Source organism: Hyla sarda, chromosome 2 (genome assembly GCF_029499605.1).
Source record: "Hyla sarda isolate aHylSar1 chromosome 2, aHylSar1.hap1, whole genome shotgun sequence".
NCBI classification, from domain to species: domain Eukaryota; kingdom Metazoa; phylum Chordata; class Amphibia; order Anura; family Hylidae; genus Hyla; species Hyla sarda.
The window spans coordinates 240,709,588-240,729,119 of NC_079190.1; the positions used below are offsets into that span (position 1 = coordinate 240,709,588).

Genomic DNA, 19,532 nt, shown 5'->3' on the forward strand with positions numbered 1-19,532 from the left:
GCTTCCTAAATGCGACATGCCCCCGAGCAAAATTTGCTCTCAAAAAGCCAAATATGACTCCTTCTCTTCTGAGCATTGTAGTTCACCCATAGTACACCTCAGGTCAATTTATGGGGTACCTTCATACTCAGAAGAGATGGGGTTACAATGTTTGGGGAGTATTTTCTGCTATTAACCCTTGCAAAAATGTGAAATTTCGGGGGAAACACACATTTTAGTGAAATTTTATTTTTATTTTTTTACATATGCAAAAGTTGTGAAACCCCTGTGGGGTATTAAGGCTCACTTTATTCCTTGTTACGTACCTCAAGGGGTCTAGTTTCCAAAATGTTATGCCATGTGGGGGATTTTTGCTGTTCTGACACCATAGGGGCTTCCTAAATGCAACATGCCTCCGAAAAACCATTTAAAAAAAACGTACTCTCCAAAATCCCCTTGTCGCTCCTTCGCTTCTGAGCCCTCTACTGCGCCCGCCGAACACTTTACATAGACATATGAGGTATGTGCTTACTCGAGAGAAATTGGGCTACAAATAGAAGTATACATTTTCTCCTTTTTCCCCTTGTAAAAATTCATAAAATTGGGTCTACAAGAACATGCGAGTGTAAAAAATGGAGATTGTGAATTTTCTCCTTCACTTTGCTGTTATTCCTGTGAAACACCTAAAGGGTTAAAACACGGACTGAATGTCATTTTGAATACTTTGGGGGGTGCAGTTTTTATAATGGGGTCATTTGTGGGGTATTTCTAATATGAAGATCCTTCAAATCCACTTCAAACCTGAACTGGTCCATGAAAAATTGTGAGTTTGGAAATTTTGTGAAAAATTGGAAAATTGCTGCTGAACTTTGAAGCCCTCTGGTGTCTTTCAAAAGTAAAAACACGTAAATTTTATGATGCAAACATAAAATAGACATATTGTATATGTGAATAAAAAAAAAATTATTTGGAATATCCATTTTCCTTACAAGCAGAGAGCTTCAAAGTTAGAAAAATGCAAAATTTTCAAAATTTTCATAAAATTTTGGGATTTTTCACCAAGAAAGGATGCAAGTTACCACAAAATTTTACCACTATGTTAAAGTAGAATATGTCACGAAAAAACAATCTCAGAATCAGAATGATAACTAAAAGCATTCCAGAGTTATTAATGTTTAAAGTGACAGTGGTCAGAATTGCAAAAAATGGCCGGGTCCTGAGGTGTAAAATGGCTGGGTCCTTAAGGGGTTAAATTGATATACAGTCCCGTGTCCATACATACTACCGAGCCGCCTTTATCGGCGGATCGGATCGTCAAATTTTTGTTTTTCTTTAATTTCTTTATGGCAGCAGCCTCCTTTTTATTCAAATTAGGACATTACTTTTGATTGTAGATTAACCAAATCTTTCATGATAAGGTCCTGGAACCAATCAAAAATTGCTGGTCTGGTCTGTATGGGGTAAAAATTTAGGTTTTTAGTGGAGAAGGTATGTGCAGTATTCACTTCATCACAAATAGATATCCCACTATTTTCAAGGAGACAGAGATCTCTAAAAGCAATTTGTTCTGCCATTAGTGGTAAATCAGGGTTTATAGAAAGTTGAGGTGGGTCCGATGGTTCATCAGCATTTTCCACAAAAAAATGTTTCTTAACTGTTAAAGTTCTCACAAATTTATTAATATCCAAAATTGTCCGATAAACATCAAAATGATGTGTAGGAGAGAAACCCAGTCCTTTCCACAGGACCGAGATTTCTTCATCTGTAATGATTTGTGCAGAAATGTTAATGACTTGAAAATCCTCTTTTATTACTTTATCCGTTTGTCCTTGTTACGCTCTGAAGCTCTTCTTCCTATGTTTTCTGCCACCGCGCCTTCCTCATTTTTTTGACTGTCTTCTCGCATTGCGATTCTTGTGAGTGTTCACATATTGCGGTTCTGAGTCCCCGCTAGTGTCCGTGGTATCTGAACAATCTGAATTTTCAGTAAACTCCTGGTCAGAAGAACTAAATTCACATGGAGCGATTCTCTGTCGTGGCTTACTTGCGACATTGAATCGCTCTATTCCAGTATTCCGCAAAACCTGGCATTATCAGCTATCTCGGATATACTGATGAGATTTTCTAAATATTCTGTGGATTTGAGACATTACATTATTGAGGTGGTAGATTTTGTGTTAAAACACAATTATTTTATGTTTGGTAACAATTTTTATTTGCAGCGCACGGGTGCTTCAATGGGAGCAAAGTCATCACCAGCTCGGGCTAACCTTTTTGTTTTTTGGTGGGAGGAGCAGTATATTTTTTCTGACACCAATCCATTTTCCACATGCCTCGCATGGTATGGGAGGTATGTATCCGTTCATCATTTGGTTGTCTGACCATCTGACCGTTGATGCATTCATGACATATATCAATAATAATCGGTTCAAACTTAAAGGGGTATTCCAGGCAAAAACTTTTTTATATATATCAACTGGCTCCAGAAAGTTAAACAGATTTGTAAATTACTTCTATTAAAAAATCTTAACCCTTTCAGTACTTATGAGCTTCTGAAGTTAAGATTGTTATTTTCTGTCTAAGTGCTCTCTGATGGCACCTGTCTCGGGAAACGCCCAGTTTAGAAGAGGTTTGCTATATGGATTTGCTTCTAAACTGGGCGTTGCCCGAGACAGGTGTCATCAGAGAGGACTTAGACAGAAAAAAACAACCCTAACTTCAGAAGGTCATAAGTACTGAAAGGATTAAGATTTTTTAATAGAAGTAATTTACAAATCTGTTTAACTTTCTGAAGCCAGTTGATATATAAAAAAAAGTTTTGGCCTGGAATACCCTTTTAAGTCCCAGGATGCCCTTGGTCCTAGTGGGGTTAAAAGGTCAAAAGATTAAAATATATAAACTAAGAAGACACTGTGAAGTACGGGGATATACTCGGCAGGCCTGGAGAAATATTTTTCTAAAAGATGTTTTTATGTACTTGATGTATTTATAGGTGTATATTAATATATATATATATATATATATATATATATATATATATATATGTCAAAGAAGAAAGCAGCACTCCTAAAGCGTGAGTAGGTGCCTCCAGCTAGGGTCCGTGTCCAGGATTCTGCATACGTAGTTCCAAGGAAAATGCTGTGGCACTCAAGGTATGGTGAAAAAATGAAAACTATTTATTCATCCCAAATGTGCAAAAAGCAACGTTTCAATGGTCTCACACCATCATTATCAAGTGGCTTGATAATGATGGTGTGAGACCATTGAAACGTTGCTCTTTGCACATTTGGGATGAATAAATAGTTTTCATTTATTCACCATACCTTGAGTGCCACAGCATTTTCCTTGGAACTCTATATATATATATATATATATATATATATATATATATATATATATATACACACAAATCAAAAAATATGTTGCAGTCTCTTGTAATACCTTTTTTATTGGACTAACAGAATTTTGTAGAGACAAGCTTTCAGGATTCCTCCCTTTATCAAGTCCAATAGTCAAGGACTAATGATCAAAGGACTTTATAAATTATCAGGGAGGAATCCCAAAAGTTTGTTTCTACAAAATTCTGTTAGTCCAATAAAAAAGGTATTACAATCTGCATCACTGGACTAATATGGCTACTCACATTTACTATACAGATATACACATACCTGAAGATGGTTTAGAACCCTGTGATGTCACACATGCTTGTGATGATGTCACCGTAAGCTGTACAAGGAGGTGCGCGCCGGCTGCAGTCTCTTCAGTGTGTTTTGCAGTCACAACCTGTGGTGCAAAGTGTTTGAGAGAGAGTTTCTATTTGCGATAGAGAATTCAAGATTTTGACCGTTCCTTGTCTGAAGAGAGAACCACAAGGTAAGTCTCAGCCTCTTCTATTCATACATACACAGGGCTTTTTGTTTGACAGTTTTTTTTTATTGCGCTTGCTTTTTTTTTTAGCAAAAAAAAAAACAAGAAATTAATTTCCAAAAGAAATAACAAAAGATATATTCCTCATAGCATTGTGACAATACTTGGCTTGGGCATTAAACATAATAAAACGCACAGATAGTATCATGACCAGAGCTTTTTCTTGCAAAACTGCTAAAATGCAATTATGCCCAAAAAAGCCCCCAAGAAAAAGAGTCCTAATTCATGAAGTTCTAAAAGATATAAGTCTATGAGAAAGATTTGGTGGTGTAGTAAAAGAATAACAGAAAGATTAGGGCAGAAATATAATAGTATATAATAGAATTCTGTGTGTACTAACAATAGAAATACTCTGGGTACTCCGAAAGGGAACATTTTCAAATCAACTAGTGGCAGAAAGTCATATAGGGGACGGATAGATCCCAATGAGGTGGGGTAGGTTCATTATTAGTAAATGTATATAGCAGGATAGCCCAATTGTATCTACAGTATGAAGTTCACATGGCCCAGTGACCATACAGCCAAGCCCTTATAATCCGCCATTACTAGGACAGATTCAGGGTTATCAGATATTACTATGACCGGAGAGGTTCAGGTTTATCAGATATTACTAGGACCGGACAGGTTCAGGGTTATCAGATATTACTAGGACCGGACAGGTTCAGGGTTATCAGATATTACTAGGAATGGACAGGTTCAGGGTTATCAGATATTACTAGGACCGGACAGGTTCAGGGTTATCAGATATTACTAGGACCGGACAGGTTCAGGGTTATCAGATATTACTATGACCGGAGAGGTTCAGGTTTATCAGATATTACTAGGACCGGACAGGTTCAGGGTTATGAGATATTACTAGGACCGGACAGGTTCAGGGTTATCAGATATTACTAGGACCGGACAGGTTCAGGGTTATGAGATATTACTAGGACCGGACAGGTTCAGGGTTATCAGATATTACTAGGACCGGACAGGTTCAGGGTTATCAGATATTACTAGGACCGGACAGGTTCAGGGTTATCAGATATTACTAGGACCAGACAGGTTCAGGGTTATCAGATATTACTAGGACCGGACAGGTTCAGGGTTATCAGATATTACTAGGACCGGACAGGTTTAGGGTTATCAGATATTACTAGGACCGGACAGGTTCAGGGTTATCAGATATTACTAGACCGGACAGGTTCAGGGTTATCAGATATTACTAGGACCGGACAGGTTCAGGGTTATCAGATATTACTAGGACCGGACAGGTTCAGGGTTATCAGATATTACTAGGACCGGACAGGTTCAGGGTTATCAGATATTACTAGGACCGGACAGGTTCAGGGTTATCAGATATTACTAGGACCAGACAGGTTCAGGGTTATCAGATATTACTAGGACCGGACAGGTTTAGGGTTATCAGATATTACTAGGACCGGACAGGTTCAGGGTTATCAGATATTACTAGACCGGACAGGTTCAGGGTTATCAGATATTACTAGGACCGGACAGGTTCAGGGTTATCAGATATTACTAGGACCGGACAGGTTCAGGGTTATCAGATATTACTAGGACCGGACAGGTTCAGGGTTATCAGATATTACTAGGACCGGACAGGTTCAGGGTTATCAGACATTGTAACCTCAGGGAAGACGTCTCCATATAAAACACTTATAGAGAAGCCTCTTCTTCTGAGGCTGCGATGGTCTTAGTGTTATCTTGTGGTTCTGTGCTGGACATTTCTGCTCTGTATGAAGGATCTATTGTATAATGACAGGAATGATGACATGTTGTCTAATGTGTTCACTTATTTCTCTCTCTCTAGCGTTTTCAGGCTCTGACCTGTGACCATGGCCTCTCCACAAGACCCATTGCTGAAGGAGGAGGAAGAAGCAATGGAGGACCATAGTGATATGGATGTAGAAAAGGGCGATATCCCTGAGAGGCAGAACCTGCCATCTCTAAGCGTGATGTCCACCGCACGTTCCATCATCACCGTAGTGATCCTCGCCTTTGTTAATTTGCTCATCTATGCAAATCGCTCCAGCGTGGCGGGGGTGCTGCCTTATATACAGAAAGCATATGACACCAATGCTAGTCTGTCCGGCTTATTGAATACATTGTTCATTGGAAGCTACGTGCTGGTCGCACCAATTGCCGGATATTTGGGCGACCACTGTAATAAGAAATATACTGTTTGCACAGGAGTCATCGTTTGGCTGAGCATGACACTTACCCTGTCATTCATCCCTGACGGGTACTTCCTGCTCTTCCTGCTGACGAGTGGACTGGTTGGGGCCGGAGAGGCGACTTTCTGCACCATCGCCCCCTCCATCATTGCAGACCTTTTTACAAGTGACCAGCGGACCCGCATGCTGAACGTGTTTTACTCCGTCATACCTGTAGGCTGCGGACTAGGATACATCATCGGGCCCAAAGTGACTGATGCAGCAAGGGGCGATTGGCACTGGGCGTTTCGGGTCACCCCTGGCCTGGGCCTCATAGCTGTGGCTTTGTTGATTTTGGTCACAAAGGAGCTTCCAAGAACGACTACAAACGGGAAGAAGAACAACAAATCCCAGAAGTTTGCCAAATGGGCGACAGATCTGAAAAAACTATTTAAAAATCGAAGCTTCATGTTAACCACCATGGGATCGACGGCTGTATCCTTCATAGTGGGAGCCATAGGTGTATGGGGTCCGTCATACCTGACCCACGCACGAACACTCCTACAAGAGAAGGACCCTTGCCGTGCTGAACCGTGTGACTATCACGACATCCTAATATTTGGTGTGGTTACAGTCGTTTCCGGCATTCTGGGAGTTGTAGCAGGGACGGAGATAAGTAAAAGATATCGCAAATCCAACCCACGGGCGGACCCGCTTGTGTGTGGATGCGCGATGATGCTCTCCGCCCCTTTTCTTCTGTTGGCATTGACTTTTGGCAACATCAGCCTCGTTGCCACCAACATCTTCATCTTCATCGGAGAGACGCTTCTGTCAGTAAATTTCACCCTCATATCTGACATTATACTAAAAGTAGTAACTCCGTGGAGGAGATCTTCAGCCCTGGCCGTGCAGATGACAATCTATCACCTCCTAGGTGACGCCGGCAGCCCGTACCTCATCGGCTTGATATCTGACACCTACGAACGAGGATATGCCAAATCCCCTCTTCTGAAATACCGCAGCCTGGAGTATGCCCTCATGACCTGCACCATAATGGCAGTCATCGGAGGGGCCTTCTTCATGGCCACGGCCCTATATATAGAGAGGGACGAAAAAGAAGCAGAGATGGAATCAGAACCTCCGTCATCCTCCTCCTCCTCACTGCTTCCTGCCGATGAGGACCGCGCTTCAGACTGAGGAAAAGTCATTGCTTACCTTTATCTCGTTTACTTCATTAAAAAAAAAATTAAGAAAAAAATAACTGCATTTGTTCTATGTTCCACTTTACCCCTTATTCTCTACCCAGGGGCGGACACAGACAGCAGAGGGCCCTTGTGCAAAGAATGTGCCTGTGCCTCCCCCCCCAAAACATCAATTGTTCAGCACCCCCCCCTCCATGTGTCACTTACTCAGGTGGACCCCCATATCTCACTTGCTGTATAAGTTTCTAACTATTTATTAAGGCCTCCCATATGCCGCAGCTCATTCAAGCCCCCCACATTAGGTAGCATAGATTCCCAACATTAGGTAGCATAGATTCCCCACATTAGGTAGCATAGTTTCCTCACATTAGGTAGCATAGTTTCCCCACATTAGGTAGCATAGATTCCCTACATTAAGTAGCCGTTTCCCCACATTAGGTAGCATAGTTTGCCCACATTAGGTAGCATAGTTTCCCCACATTAGGTAGCATAGTTTCCCCACAATAGGTAGCACAGATTCCCCACATTAGATAACATAGTTTCCCCACATTAGGTAGCATAGTTTCCCCACATAAGGTAGCACAGATTCCCCACATTAGGTAACATAGTTTCCCCACATTAGGTAGCATAGTTTCCCCACATTAGGTAGCACAGATTCCCCACATCAGGTAACATAGTTTCCCCACATTAGGTAACATAGTTTCCCCACATTAGGTAGCATAGTTTGCCCACATTAGGTAGCACAGATTCCCCACATTAGGTAACATAGTTTCCCCACATTAGGTAGCATAGTTTCCCCACATTAGGTAGCACAGATTCCTCACATTAGGTAACATAGTTTTCCCACATTAGGTAGCATAGCTTCCCCACATTAGGTAGCATACTTTCCCCACATTAGGTAGCATAGTTTCCCCACATTAGGTAGCACAGATTCCCCACATTAGGTAACATAGTTTCCCCACATTAGGTAGCATAGATTCCTCACATTAGGTAGCCATAGCCCCCCCAAACACACAGACAGACACAGACATACACAGAGACACACTTACCTGCCCTGCACAGCGCTTCTCCTCTCCGGCAGCGGCCTGACGAGTGACGTCACTGACGTCCTCCTGAGCGGGTCTGCAGAAGTACGTCACTTGTGCTACGTCCCTCGTCAGACCCTGGTCGGCCGGAGGCAGACTCACTGTCTAAAGTGCCCGCTGCGCTATTACACCCCGCAGCTGCTTTAGAACAGTGAGCAGTGGCGGCGCCAATCCTACCATGAACCTATTAGGCACAAAAAAAAAAGGGGGGCAGCAAAATGCCGCCCCTGAAAAGTGCCACCTGGGACTTATGGTCCCACCGGGTCCCATGGTAGGGCCGACCAGAGGCGGCTCTAGACTTTGTGAGGCCTTAGGCGAAACTTGAACATGAGGCCCGGCTTTATTTTCTGCTGAAATTACATGGTGGTCCGGCTGTGAGATGGTTATACTGTGACATCACTGTGTATTATCCCTGTACTGTGACATCACTGTGTATTATCTCTGTACTGTGCCATCACTCTGTGTATTATGCCTGTAATGTGACATCACTGTGTATTAACTCTGTACTGTGCCATCACTGTGTATTATCCCTGTACTGTGACGTCACTGTGTATTATCTCTGTACTGTGCCATCACTCTGTGTATTATCCCTGTACTGTGACATCACTGTGTATTATCCCTGTACTGTGACATCACTGTGTATATTATCCCTGTACTGTGACATCACTGTGTATTATCCCTGTACTGTGACATCACTGTGTATATTATCCCTGTACTGTGACATCACTGTGTATTATGCCTGTACTGTGACATCACTGTGTATTATCCCTGTACTGTGACATCACTGTGTGTATTATCCCTGTACTGTGACATCACTGTGTATATTATCCCTGTACTGTGACATCACTGTGTGTATTATCCCTGTACTGTGACATCACTGTGTATATTATCCCTGTACTGTGACATCACTCTGTATATTATCCCTGTACTGTGACATCACTGTGTATTATTCCTGTATTGTGACATCACTGTGTATTATTCCTGTACTGTGACATCACTGTGTATTATTCCTGTACTGTGACATCACTGTGTATTATTCTTGTACTGTGACATCACTGTGTGTATTATCTCTGTACTGTCACATCACTGTGTATTATCCCTGTACTGTGACATCACTGTGTATTATCCCTGTACTGTGACGTCACTGTGTATTATCCCTGTACTATGACAACACTGTGTATATTATCCCTCCCTGTACTGTGACATCACTGTGTGTATTATCTCTGTACTGTGACATCACTGTGTGTATTATCTCTGTACTGTGACATCACTGTGTGTATTATCCCTGTACTGTGACATCACTGTGTATTATCCCTGTACTGTGACATCACTGTGTATATTATCCCTGTACTGTGACATCACTGTGTATATTATCCCTGTACTGTGACATCACTGTATGTATTATCCCTGTACTGTGACATCACTGTGTGTATTATCCCTGTACTGTGACATCACTGTGTATATTATCTCTGAACTATAACATCACTGTGTGTTATCTCTATACTGCAACATCACTGTGTATTATCCCTGTACTGTGACATCACTGTGTATATTATCCCTGTACTGTGACATCACTGTGTATATTATCCCTGTACTGTGACATCACTGTGTGTATTATCCCTGTACTGTGACATCACTGTGTATTATCCCTGTACTGTGACATCACTGTGTATTATCCCTGTACTGTGACATCACTGTGTATTATCCCTGTACTGTGACATCACTGTGTATTATCCCTGTACTGTGACATCACTGTGTATATTATCCCTGTACTGTGACATCATTGTGTATATTATCCCTGTACTGTGACATCACTGTGTGTATTATCCCTGTACTGTGACATCACTGTGTGTATTATCCCTGTACTGTGACATCACTGTGTATATTATCTCTGAACTATAACATCACTGTGTATATTATCTCTGAACTATAACATCACTGTGTGTTATCTCTATACTGCAACATCACTGTTGATACTTACACTGCACTGTGACATCACTGTATATATTATGCCTGTATACCCTAATGCCACTGTACATATTTACCTTGCACTGCGAGTGACAATACAGGGTAAATATGCACAGTGACATCACAGTTCAGAGTTAATATAAACAGTAATGTCTCTGTACAGGGACAATAAACAGTTTTGCCACTACAAGGTTAATAAACGCAGTGTTGTCACAGTAGAGGGTAACTATACAGTGATGTCATTGTACCGGGAAAATATACACAGTGAAGTCAGCATTCAAGAATAATAAACTGTGATGTCACTACAGGGTTGTTATAAACAGTGACATCAAATTACAGGATGAAGCACAGTGATGTCACAGTTTATTATGAAGCACAGTGATGTCACAGTTTATTATGAAGCACAGTGATGTCACAGTTTATTATGAAGCACAGTGATGTCACAGTTTATGATGAAGCACAGTGATGTCACAGTTTATGATGAAGCACAGTGATTTCACAGTTTATGATGAAGCACAGTGATGTCACAGTTTATGATGAAGCACAGTGATGTCACAGTTTATTATGAAGCACAGTGATGTCACAGTTTATTATGAAGCACAGTGATGTCACAGTTTATTATGAAGCACAGTGATGTCACAGTTTATTAATTATGAAGCACAGTGATGTCACAGTTTATTAATTATTAAGCACAGTGATGTCACAGTTTATTATGAAGCACAGTGATGTCACAGTTTATTATGAAGCACAGTGATGTCACAGTTTATGATGAAGCACAGTGATGTCACAGTTTATGATGAAGCACAATGATGTCACAGTTTATGATGAAGCACAGTGATGTCACAGTTTATGATGAAGCACAGTGATGTCACAGTTTATTATGAAGCACAGTGATGTCACAGTTTATGATGAAGCACAGTGATGTCACAGTTTATGATGAAGCACAGTGATGTCACAGTTTATGATGAAGCACAGTGATTTCACAGTTTATGATGAAGCACAGTGATGTCACAGTTTATGATGAAGCACAGTGATGTCACAGTTTATTATGAAGCACAGTGATGTCACAGTTTATTATGAAGCACAGTGATGTCACAGTTTATTATGAAGCACAGTGATGTCACAGTTTATTAATTATGAAGCACAGTGATGTCACAGTTTATTAATTATTAAGCACAGTGATGTCACAGTTTATTATGAAGCACAGTGATGTCACAGTTTATTATGAAGCACAGTGATGTCACAGTTTATTATGAAGCACAGTGATGTCACAGTTTATTATGAAGCACAGTGATGTCACAGTTTATGATGAAGCACAGTGATGTCACAGTTTATTATGAAGCACAGTGATGTCACAGTTTATGATGAAGCACAGTGATGTCACAGTTTATGATGAAGCACAGTGATGTCACAGTTTATGATGAAGCACAGTGATTTCACAGTTTATGATGAAGCACAGTGATGTCACAGTTTATGATGAAGCACAGTGATGTCACAGTTTATTATGAAGCACAGTGATGTCACAGTTTATTATGAAGCACAGTGATGTCACAGTTTATTATGAAGCACAGTGATGTCACAGTTTATTATGAAGCACAGTGATGTCACAGTCTATTATGAAGCACAGTGATGTCACAGTCTATTATGAAGCACAGTGATGTCACAGTTTATTATGAAGCACAGTGATGTCACAGTTTATTATGAAGCACAGTGATGTCACAGTCTATTATGAAGCACAGTGATGTCAGTTTATTATGAAGCACAGTGATGTGACAGTTTATTATGAAGCACAGTGATGTCACAGTTTATTATGAAGCACAGTGATGTCACAGTTTATTATGAAGCACAGTGATGTCACAGTTTATTATGAAGCACAGTGATGTCCCAGTTTATGATGAAGCACAGTGATGTCCCAGTTTATGATGAAGCACAGTGATGTCACAGTTTATTATGAAGCACAGTGATGTCACAGTTTATGATGAAGCACAGTGATGTCACAGTTTATTATGAAGCACAGTGATGTCAGAGTTTATTATGAAGCACAGTGATGTCACAGTTTATTATGAAGCACAGTGATGTCAAAGTTTATTATGAAGCACAGTGATGTCACAGTTTATTATGAAGCACAGTGATGTCACAGTTTATTATGAAGCACAGTGATGTCACAGTTTATTATGAAGCACAGTGATGTCACAGTTTATTAATTATGAAGCACAGTGATGTCACAGTTTATTAATTATGAAGCACAGTGATGTCACAGTTTATTATGAAGCACAGTGATGTCACAGTTTATTATGAAGCACAGTGATGTCACAGTTTATTATGAAGCACAGTGATGTCACAGTTTATTATGAAGCACAGTGATGTCACAGTTTATTATGAAGCACAGTGATGTCAGTTTATTATGAAGCACAGTGATGTCACAGTTTATTATGAAGCACAGTGATGTCACAGTTTATGATGAAGCACAGTGATGTCACAGTTTATGATGAAGCACAATGATGTCACAGTTTATGATGAAGCACAGTGATGTCACAGTTTATTATGAAGCACAGTGATGTCACAGTTTATTATGAACCACAGTGATGTCACAGTTTATTATGAAGCACAGTGATGTCACAGTTTATTATGAAGCACAGTGATGTCACAGTCTATTATGAAGCACAGTGATGTCACAGTTTATTATGAAGCACAGTGATGTCACAGATTATTATGAAGCACAGTGATGTCACAGTGACTACAGAATGTACAACTGTACGTATGCTGAAGATGGTGGGATGCTATCGAAACGTCACACACACATGGGGGAATAAAACACTTTGTTTTTGCATCTTATCTGGGAGTGCCGCTGGATCTTTAGTTTTGTAGATAGATAGATAGATGATATATAGATAGATAGATAAATAGATAGATATAGATATGAGATAGATAGATAGATGATAGATATGAGATAGATAGATAGATAGATAGATGATAGATATGAGATAGATATATAGATAGATAGATAGATAGATAGATAGATAGATAGATATGAGATATGAGATAGATAGATCAGTGTATCCCAACCAGGGGGCCTCTAGCTTTTTCAAAACGACAACTCCCAGCATGTCTTTGGCTTTATGAGCATACTGGGAGTTGTAGTTTTGAAACAGCTGGAGGCCCCCTGGTTGGGAAACACTGCTTTATCTATCTATCTATCAATCATCTATCTATCCATCTATCTCCTATCTATCTATATCACATCTATCTATCATCTATCTATCTATCATCTATTAATCTATCTTTCTATCTATCTCATATCTATCTATATATCATCTATCTATATCTCATATCTATCTATCTTTCATCTATCTCTCATCTATCTGAGATAGATATGAGATAGATACATAAATAGAAAGATAGATAGATACATAAATAGATGGATATAGATAGATGGATAGATAGATATGAGATAGATATAGATATGAGATAGATAGATATGAGATAGATGGATAGATAGATAGATATGAGATAGATAGATATGAGATAGATGGATAGATAGATAAAAAAATAAAAAAACTCCAAAAGAGCAGCACAACAAAATGAAGAAAACCAATGCAATGGTGCACGCTGGGTGTGGACCTTGGTGAGAGATTCACTTGTACTAGAAAAAAGCAAGAGACCAGCAGCACACAGAAAAATTACTGCAAAAAAGGTGGAGATTTATTGCATTATCCCAGTGTACAAAAGAAGCGACGTTTCAGCGACCTCTCGTCGCCGTTCTCAAGGAGCTTGTATACTGGGATAATGCAATAAATCTCCACCTTTTTTGCACTAATTTTTCTGTGTGCTGCTGGTCTCTTGATTTTTTATTTTTTTTGGATAGATAGATAGATAGATAGATAATAGATAGATAATTGATATAGATCAGTGTTTCCCAACTAGGGGGGCCTCCAGCTGTTGCAAAACTACAACTCCCAGTATGGTCAAAAAGCCAAAGGAATGCTGTAGTTGTAGTTTTGCAACAGCTGGAGGCCCCCTGGTTGGGAAACTGATCTATCTATCTATATCATATGAATGTATCTATATCATATCCATCTATCTATATCATATCCATCTATCTCCTATCTATCTATCTATCTGTCTATATCATATCTATCTATCATCTATCTATCTATATCATATCTATGTATCTATCATCTATCTATCTATCTGTCTATCATCTATCTATCCATCTATTTATGTATCTTTCTATATATCATCTCCCTATCTATATATCATCTATTTATCTATCTTTCTATCTATCTCATATATATATATATATATATATATATATATATATATATATATATATAAATATATGTGTATCTATCTATATATCATCCATCTACCTATCTATCTCTCATATCTATTTATCTATCTATCTATCTCTCATCTATCTGAGTTAGATAGATAGATATGAGATAGATAGATATGAGATAGATAGATAGATATGAGGATAGATAGATATGAGTAAGATAGATAGATGCATAAATAGATGGATATAGATAGATGGATGGATGGATGGATAGATAGATAGATAGATAGATAGATAGGAGACAGATATATAATAGATTGATTGATAGATAGATAGATAGATCAGTGTTTCCCAACCTGGGGGCCTCCAGCTGTTGCAAAACTACAACTCCCAGTATGCTCATAAAGCCAAAGGAATGCTGGGAGTTGTAGTTTTGCAACTGCTGGAGGCCCCCTGGTTGGGAAACACTGAACTACCTCCCACTGTCTCCTACAACTTTCCCCCTCTCCCCCAAGCAAGTTACTTACTTTAAAAGGGCAGCATCAGCAGTGGGCACTGGGCAGGTAAGTCTTCCATACTGGTGGTGTCTTGGCCTGTATACACACAGCGGGCCTGCTCCACAAGGTCCAGCAGCAGCATACAGGGGAGTGAGAGAGGGGGAGGAGCTTCCTGTCTGCTCTTCCCAGTCTGCATAGCGTGGCCCCTGCGTGGTGACAGGGCTGCAGGCTGAAGATTTATTTAAAAAAAGGATGCCGGAGTAGATGGCATCCCCCCCCCCAGAGACGCCACTGGCTGCAGGGGTGGTTGAACGCAGTGTCCATCCGGGTGCTGTAAACTTGCTGTGGTCGGGGAGTATGCGGTGGTATGTGGCCTAATGCTCGCCTCTGGGGCCGGACCTGGAGAGGGCAGCGGGCCCCCTCTCACGCTGGGCCCCTGTGCAGCTGAACAGGCTGCACAGGCGATATGTCCGCCCCTGTCCCTGCATTTGGAGATGATGTCGGACCAATTTCCAACTGAACGGTCGAAGGTAGCTTTCGTGGTTAGTCTCCTGTCTCGGAAGGCCCTGTCATGGGCCACACCGCTCTGGGACCGCAATGATCCTGTCACTGCCACTGTACAGTCCTTCTTCGCTGAGGTTCGTAGTGTCTTCGAGGAACCAGCCCGAGCTTCTTCTGCCGAGACTGCCCTGCTGAACCTGGTCCAGGGTAATTCTGTAGGCGAGTACGCCATCCAATTTCTTACCCTCGCCTCTGAATTATCTTGGAATAACGAGGCCCTCTGCACGACCTTCAAAAAAGGCCTATCCAGTAACATCAAAGATGTGCTGGCCGCACAAGAAATTCCTGCCAACCTGCATGAACTTATCCATTTGGCCACCCGCATTGACATGCGCTTTTCCGAAAGACGCCAGGAGCTCCGTCAGGATATGGACTTTGTTCGCACTAGGCGGTTTCTCTCCCCGGCTCCTCTCTTCTCTGGTCCGCTGCAATCTGTTCCTGTGCCTTCTGCCATGGAGGCTATGCAAGTAGACCGGTCTCGCCTGACACCACAAGAGAGGACACGCCGCCGCAATGAGAACCTATGCCTGTACTGTGCCAGTACCGAACAATTCCTGAAGGATTGTCCTATCCGTCCTCCACATCAGGAAAGACGCACTCCGATTCCGCACAAAGGTGAGACAGCTCTAGGTGTGAACTCTGCTTCTCCATGTCTTACTGTGCCTGTGCAGATTTCTTCTTCTAACTCCTCCTTCTCAGCTGTGGCCTTCTTGGATTCTGGATCTGCAGGAAATTTTATTTTGGCCTCTTTCGTTAACAGGTTCAACATCCCAGTGACCAGTCTCGCCAGACCTCTCTACATCGCTTCAGTTAATGGAGAAAGATTGGACTGTACTGTGCGTTACCGCACAGAACCCCTGTTAATGTGCATTGGACCTCATCACGAACAAAATTGAATTTATGGTCCTCTCTAACTGCAATTCTTCTCGGACTGCCTTGGCTCCAACGCCATTCCCCTACCCTTGACTGGACCACTGGGGAGATCAAGAACTGGGGTGCTTCTTGCCACAAAAAATGCCTCACGTCTGCTCCCAGTCCCGCCAGTCAAACCCCTGTGGCTCCTCCTATACCAGGTCTCCCCAAGGCCTATTTGGACTATGCCGATGTTTTTTGCAAAAAACAAGCAGAGACTTTGCCTCCTCACAGGCCTTATGACTGCCCTATTGATCTCCTTCCTGGTACTACTCCACCCCGGGGCAGGATCTATCCTCTGTCAGCTCCTGACACACAAGCCATGTCGGATTACATCCAAGAAAATTTAAAGAGGGGATTCATCCGCAAGTCTTCCTCCCCTGCCGGAGCGGGGTTCTTCTTTGTCTCCAAAAAAGACGGTTCCTTGCGGCCATGCATCGATTACCGCGGTCTTAATAAGATCACTATAAAAACCCGCTATCCCCTGCCTCTTGTCTCGGAACTCTTTGACAGCCTACGTGGCGCTAACATCTTCACCAAATTGGATTTAAGAGGTGCATATAATCTCATGCGCATCAGGGAAGGGGATGAGTGGAAGACCGTATTTAATACCAGAGATGGACACTTTGAATATCTGGTTATGCCCTTTGGGCTCTGCAACGCCCCTGCTGTCTTCCAGGACTTTGTGAATGACATTTTTCGAGATCTGTTATATACCTGTGTTGTGGTTTACTTGGACGACATTTTGATTTTCTCTTCTAACCTCAAAGAACACCGCCGTCATGTCCGTCTGGTGCTCCAGAGACTCTGTGACAATCAATTATATGCCAAGATGGAGAAATGTCTCTTTGAATGCCAATCTCTTCCCTTCCTAGGATATTTAGTCTCTGGCCAGGGACTTCAAATGGACCCAGACAAACTGTCAGCCGTGTTAGATTGGCCACGCCCCTCCGGACTCCGAGCTATCCAACGCTTCTTGGGGTTTGCCAATTACTACCGACAATTTATTCCACATTTTTCCACCATTGTGGCTCCAATTGTGGCCCTAACCAAGAAAAATGCCAACCCTAAGTCCTGGCCTCCCCAAGCGGACGAGGCATTCAACCGTCTCAAAACGGCCTTTTCTTCTGCTCCTGTACTCTCCAGACCTGATCCATCTAAACCCTTCTTACTGGAGGTAGACGCCTCCTTGGTGGGAGCCGGAGCTGTACTCCTACAAAAAAACTCTTCTGGACATAACATTACTTGTTGTTTTTTTCTAAGACCTTCTCTCCAGCGGAGAAAAATGACTCCATTGGTGATCGTGAACTTCTGGCCATTAAACTAGCCCTCGAGGAATGGAGGCACCTGCTGGAGGGTTCCAAATACCCAATTATCATCTACACAGATCACAAGAATCTCTCTTATCTTCAGTCTGCCCAACGGCTGAACCCACGCCAGGCTAGGTGGTCGTTGTTTTTTGCCCATTTTAACTTTGAGATTCATTTTCGCCCTGCTGACAAAAACATCAGGGCTGACGCCCTCTCTCGTTCCTCTGATGCCTCCGAAACGGAAGCCCCCCTGAAACACATTGTTCCTCCTGAGTGTCTGATCTCCTCTTCCCCAGCTTCCATCAGACAAACACCTCCTGGAAAGACTTTCGTCCCTCCACGCCAGCGCCTCAAGATCCTCAGGTGGGGACACTCCTCGCACCTCGCCGGCCATGCTGGCGTCAAAAAGTCCATCCAACTCATCTCTCGATTTTATTGGTGGCCTACCCTGGAAGCAGATGTTGCTGATTTTGTTCAGGCTTGTACAGTCTGTGCCCAGGACAAGACTCCTCGCCAGAAGCCTGCCGGCCTCCTTCATCCTCTGCCTGTCGCTGAGCTACCATGGTCTCAGATTGCCATGGACTTTATAACGGACCTGCCTTTATCCCATGGCAACACAGTCATTTGGGTGGTCGTTGATCGTTTCTCCAAGATGGCACATTTTATTCCACTTCCAGGCCTTCCTTCTGCGCCACAGTTGGCGAAACAATTTTTTGTGCACATTTTTCGCCTTCACGGGCTTCCCACACATATCGTCTCAGATAGAGGAGTTCAATTTGTGTCGAAATTCTGGAGAGCTCTCTGTAATCAACTAAAAATCAAATTAAATTTCTCGTCTTCCTATCATCCCCAATCCAATGGGCAAGTAGAGAGAGTTAACCAGGTTCTTGGTGACTATTTGCGACATTTTTGTTATGCCGAGCGCTCCGGGTCCCTGCTCCTCCCCGGAGCGCTCGCAGCGTTCTCCTCTCTGCAGCGCCCCGGTCAGACCCGCTGACCGGGAGCGCTGCACTGACATTCACGATGGGGATGCGATTCGCATGGCGGGACGCGCCCGCTCACGAATCGCATCCCAAGCCACTTACCCGTCCCGGTCCCCGGCTGTCACGTTCTGGCGCGCGCGTCACCGCTCTCTAGGGCGCGCGCGCGCCAGCTCTCTAAGATTTAAAGGGCCAGTGCACCAATGATTGGTGCCTGGCCCAATCAGTCTAACTAGCTTCCACCTGCTCCCTGTCTATATAACCTCACTTCCCCTTCTCTTCCTTGCCGGATCTTGTTGCCTTGTGCCAGAGAAAGCGTTTAGTGTATGTCCATAGCCTGTGTTCCAGACCTTCTGCTGTTGCCCCTGACTACAACCCTTGCTGCCTGCCCTGACCTTCTGCTACGTCCGACCTTGCTCTTGCCTTGTCCTTTTGTACCGCGCCTATCTCAGCAGTCAGAGAGGTTGAGCCGTTGCCGGTGGATACAACCTGGTTGCTACCGCCGCTACAAGACCATCCTGCTTTGCGGCGGGCTCTGGTGAATACCAGTAGCAACTTAGAACCGGTCCGCCGGCACGGTCCACGCCAATCCCTCTCTGACACAGAGGATCCACCTCCAGCCTGCCGAATCCTAACAATTTTGTTTCCTCCCGCCAGGATGATTGGGCTGATCTTCTACCCT

General features: G+C 42.5%; 1 protein-coding gene across 1 annotated transcript; it reads left to right on the plus strand.

Moving 5' to 3' along the window:
• Positions 1-3,738: 3,738 nt before the first annotated feature.
• On the plus strand, positions 3,739-7,327 carry LOC130355899 (protein spinster homolog 1-like). The gene is made up of 2 exons (XM_056556724.1): positions 3,739-3,852; positions 5,717-7,327. Exon 2 carries the CDS (start codon positions 5,742-5,744, stop codon positions 7,254-7,256), a length of 1,515 nt encoding a protein of 504 aa, XP_056412699.1. The 5' UTR covers positions 3,739-3,852; positions 5,717-5,741; the 3' UTR covers positions 7,257-7,327.
• Positions 7,328-19,532: the final 12,205 nt, after the last annotated feature.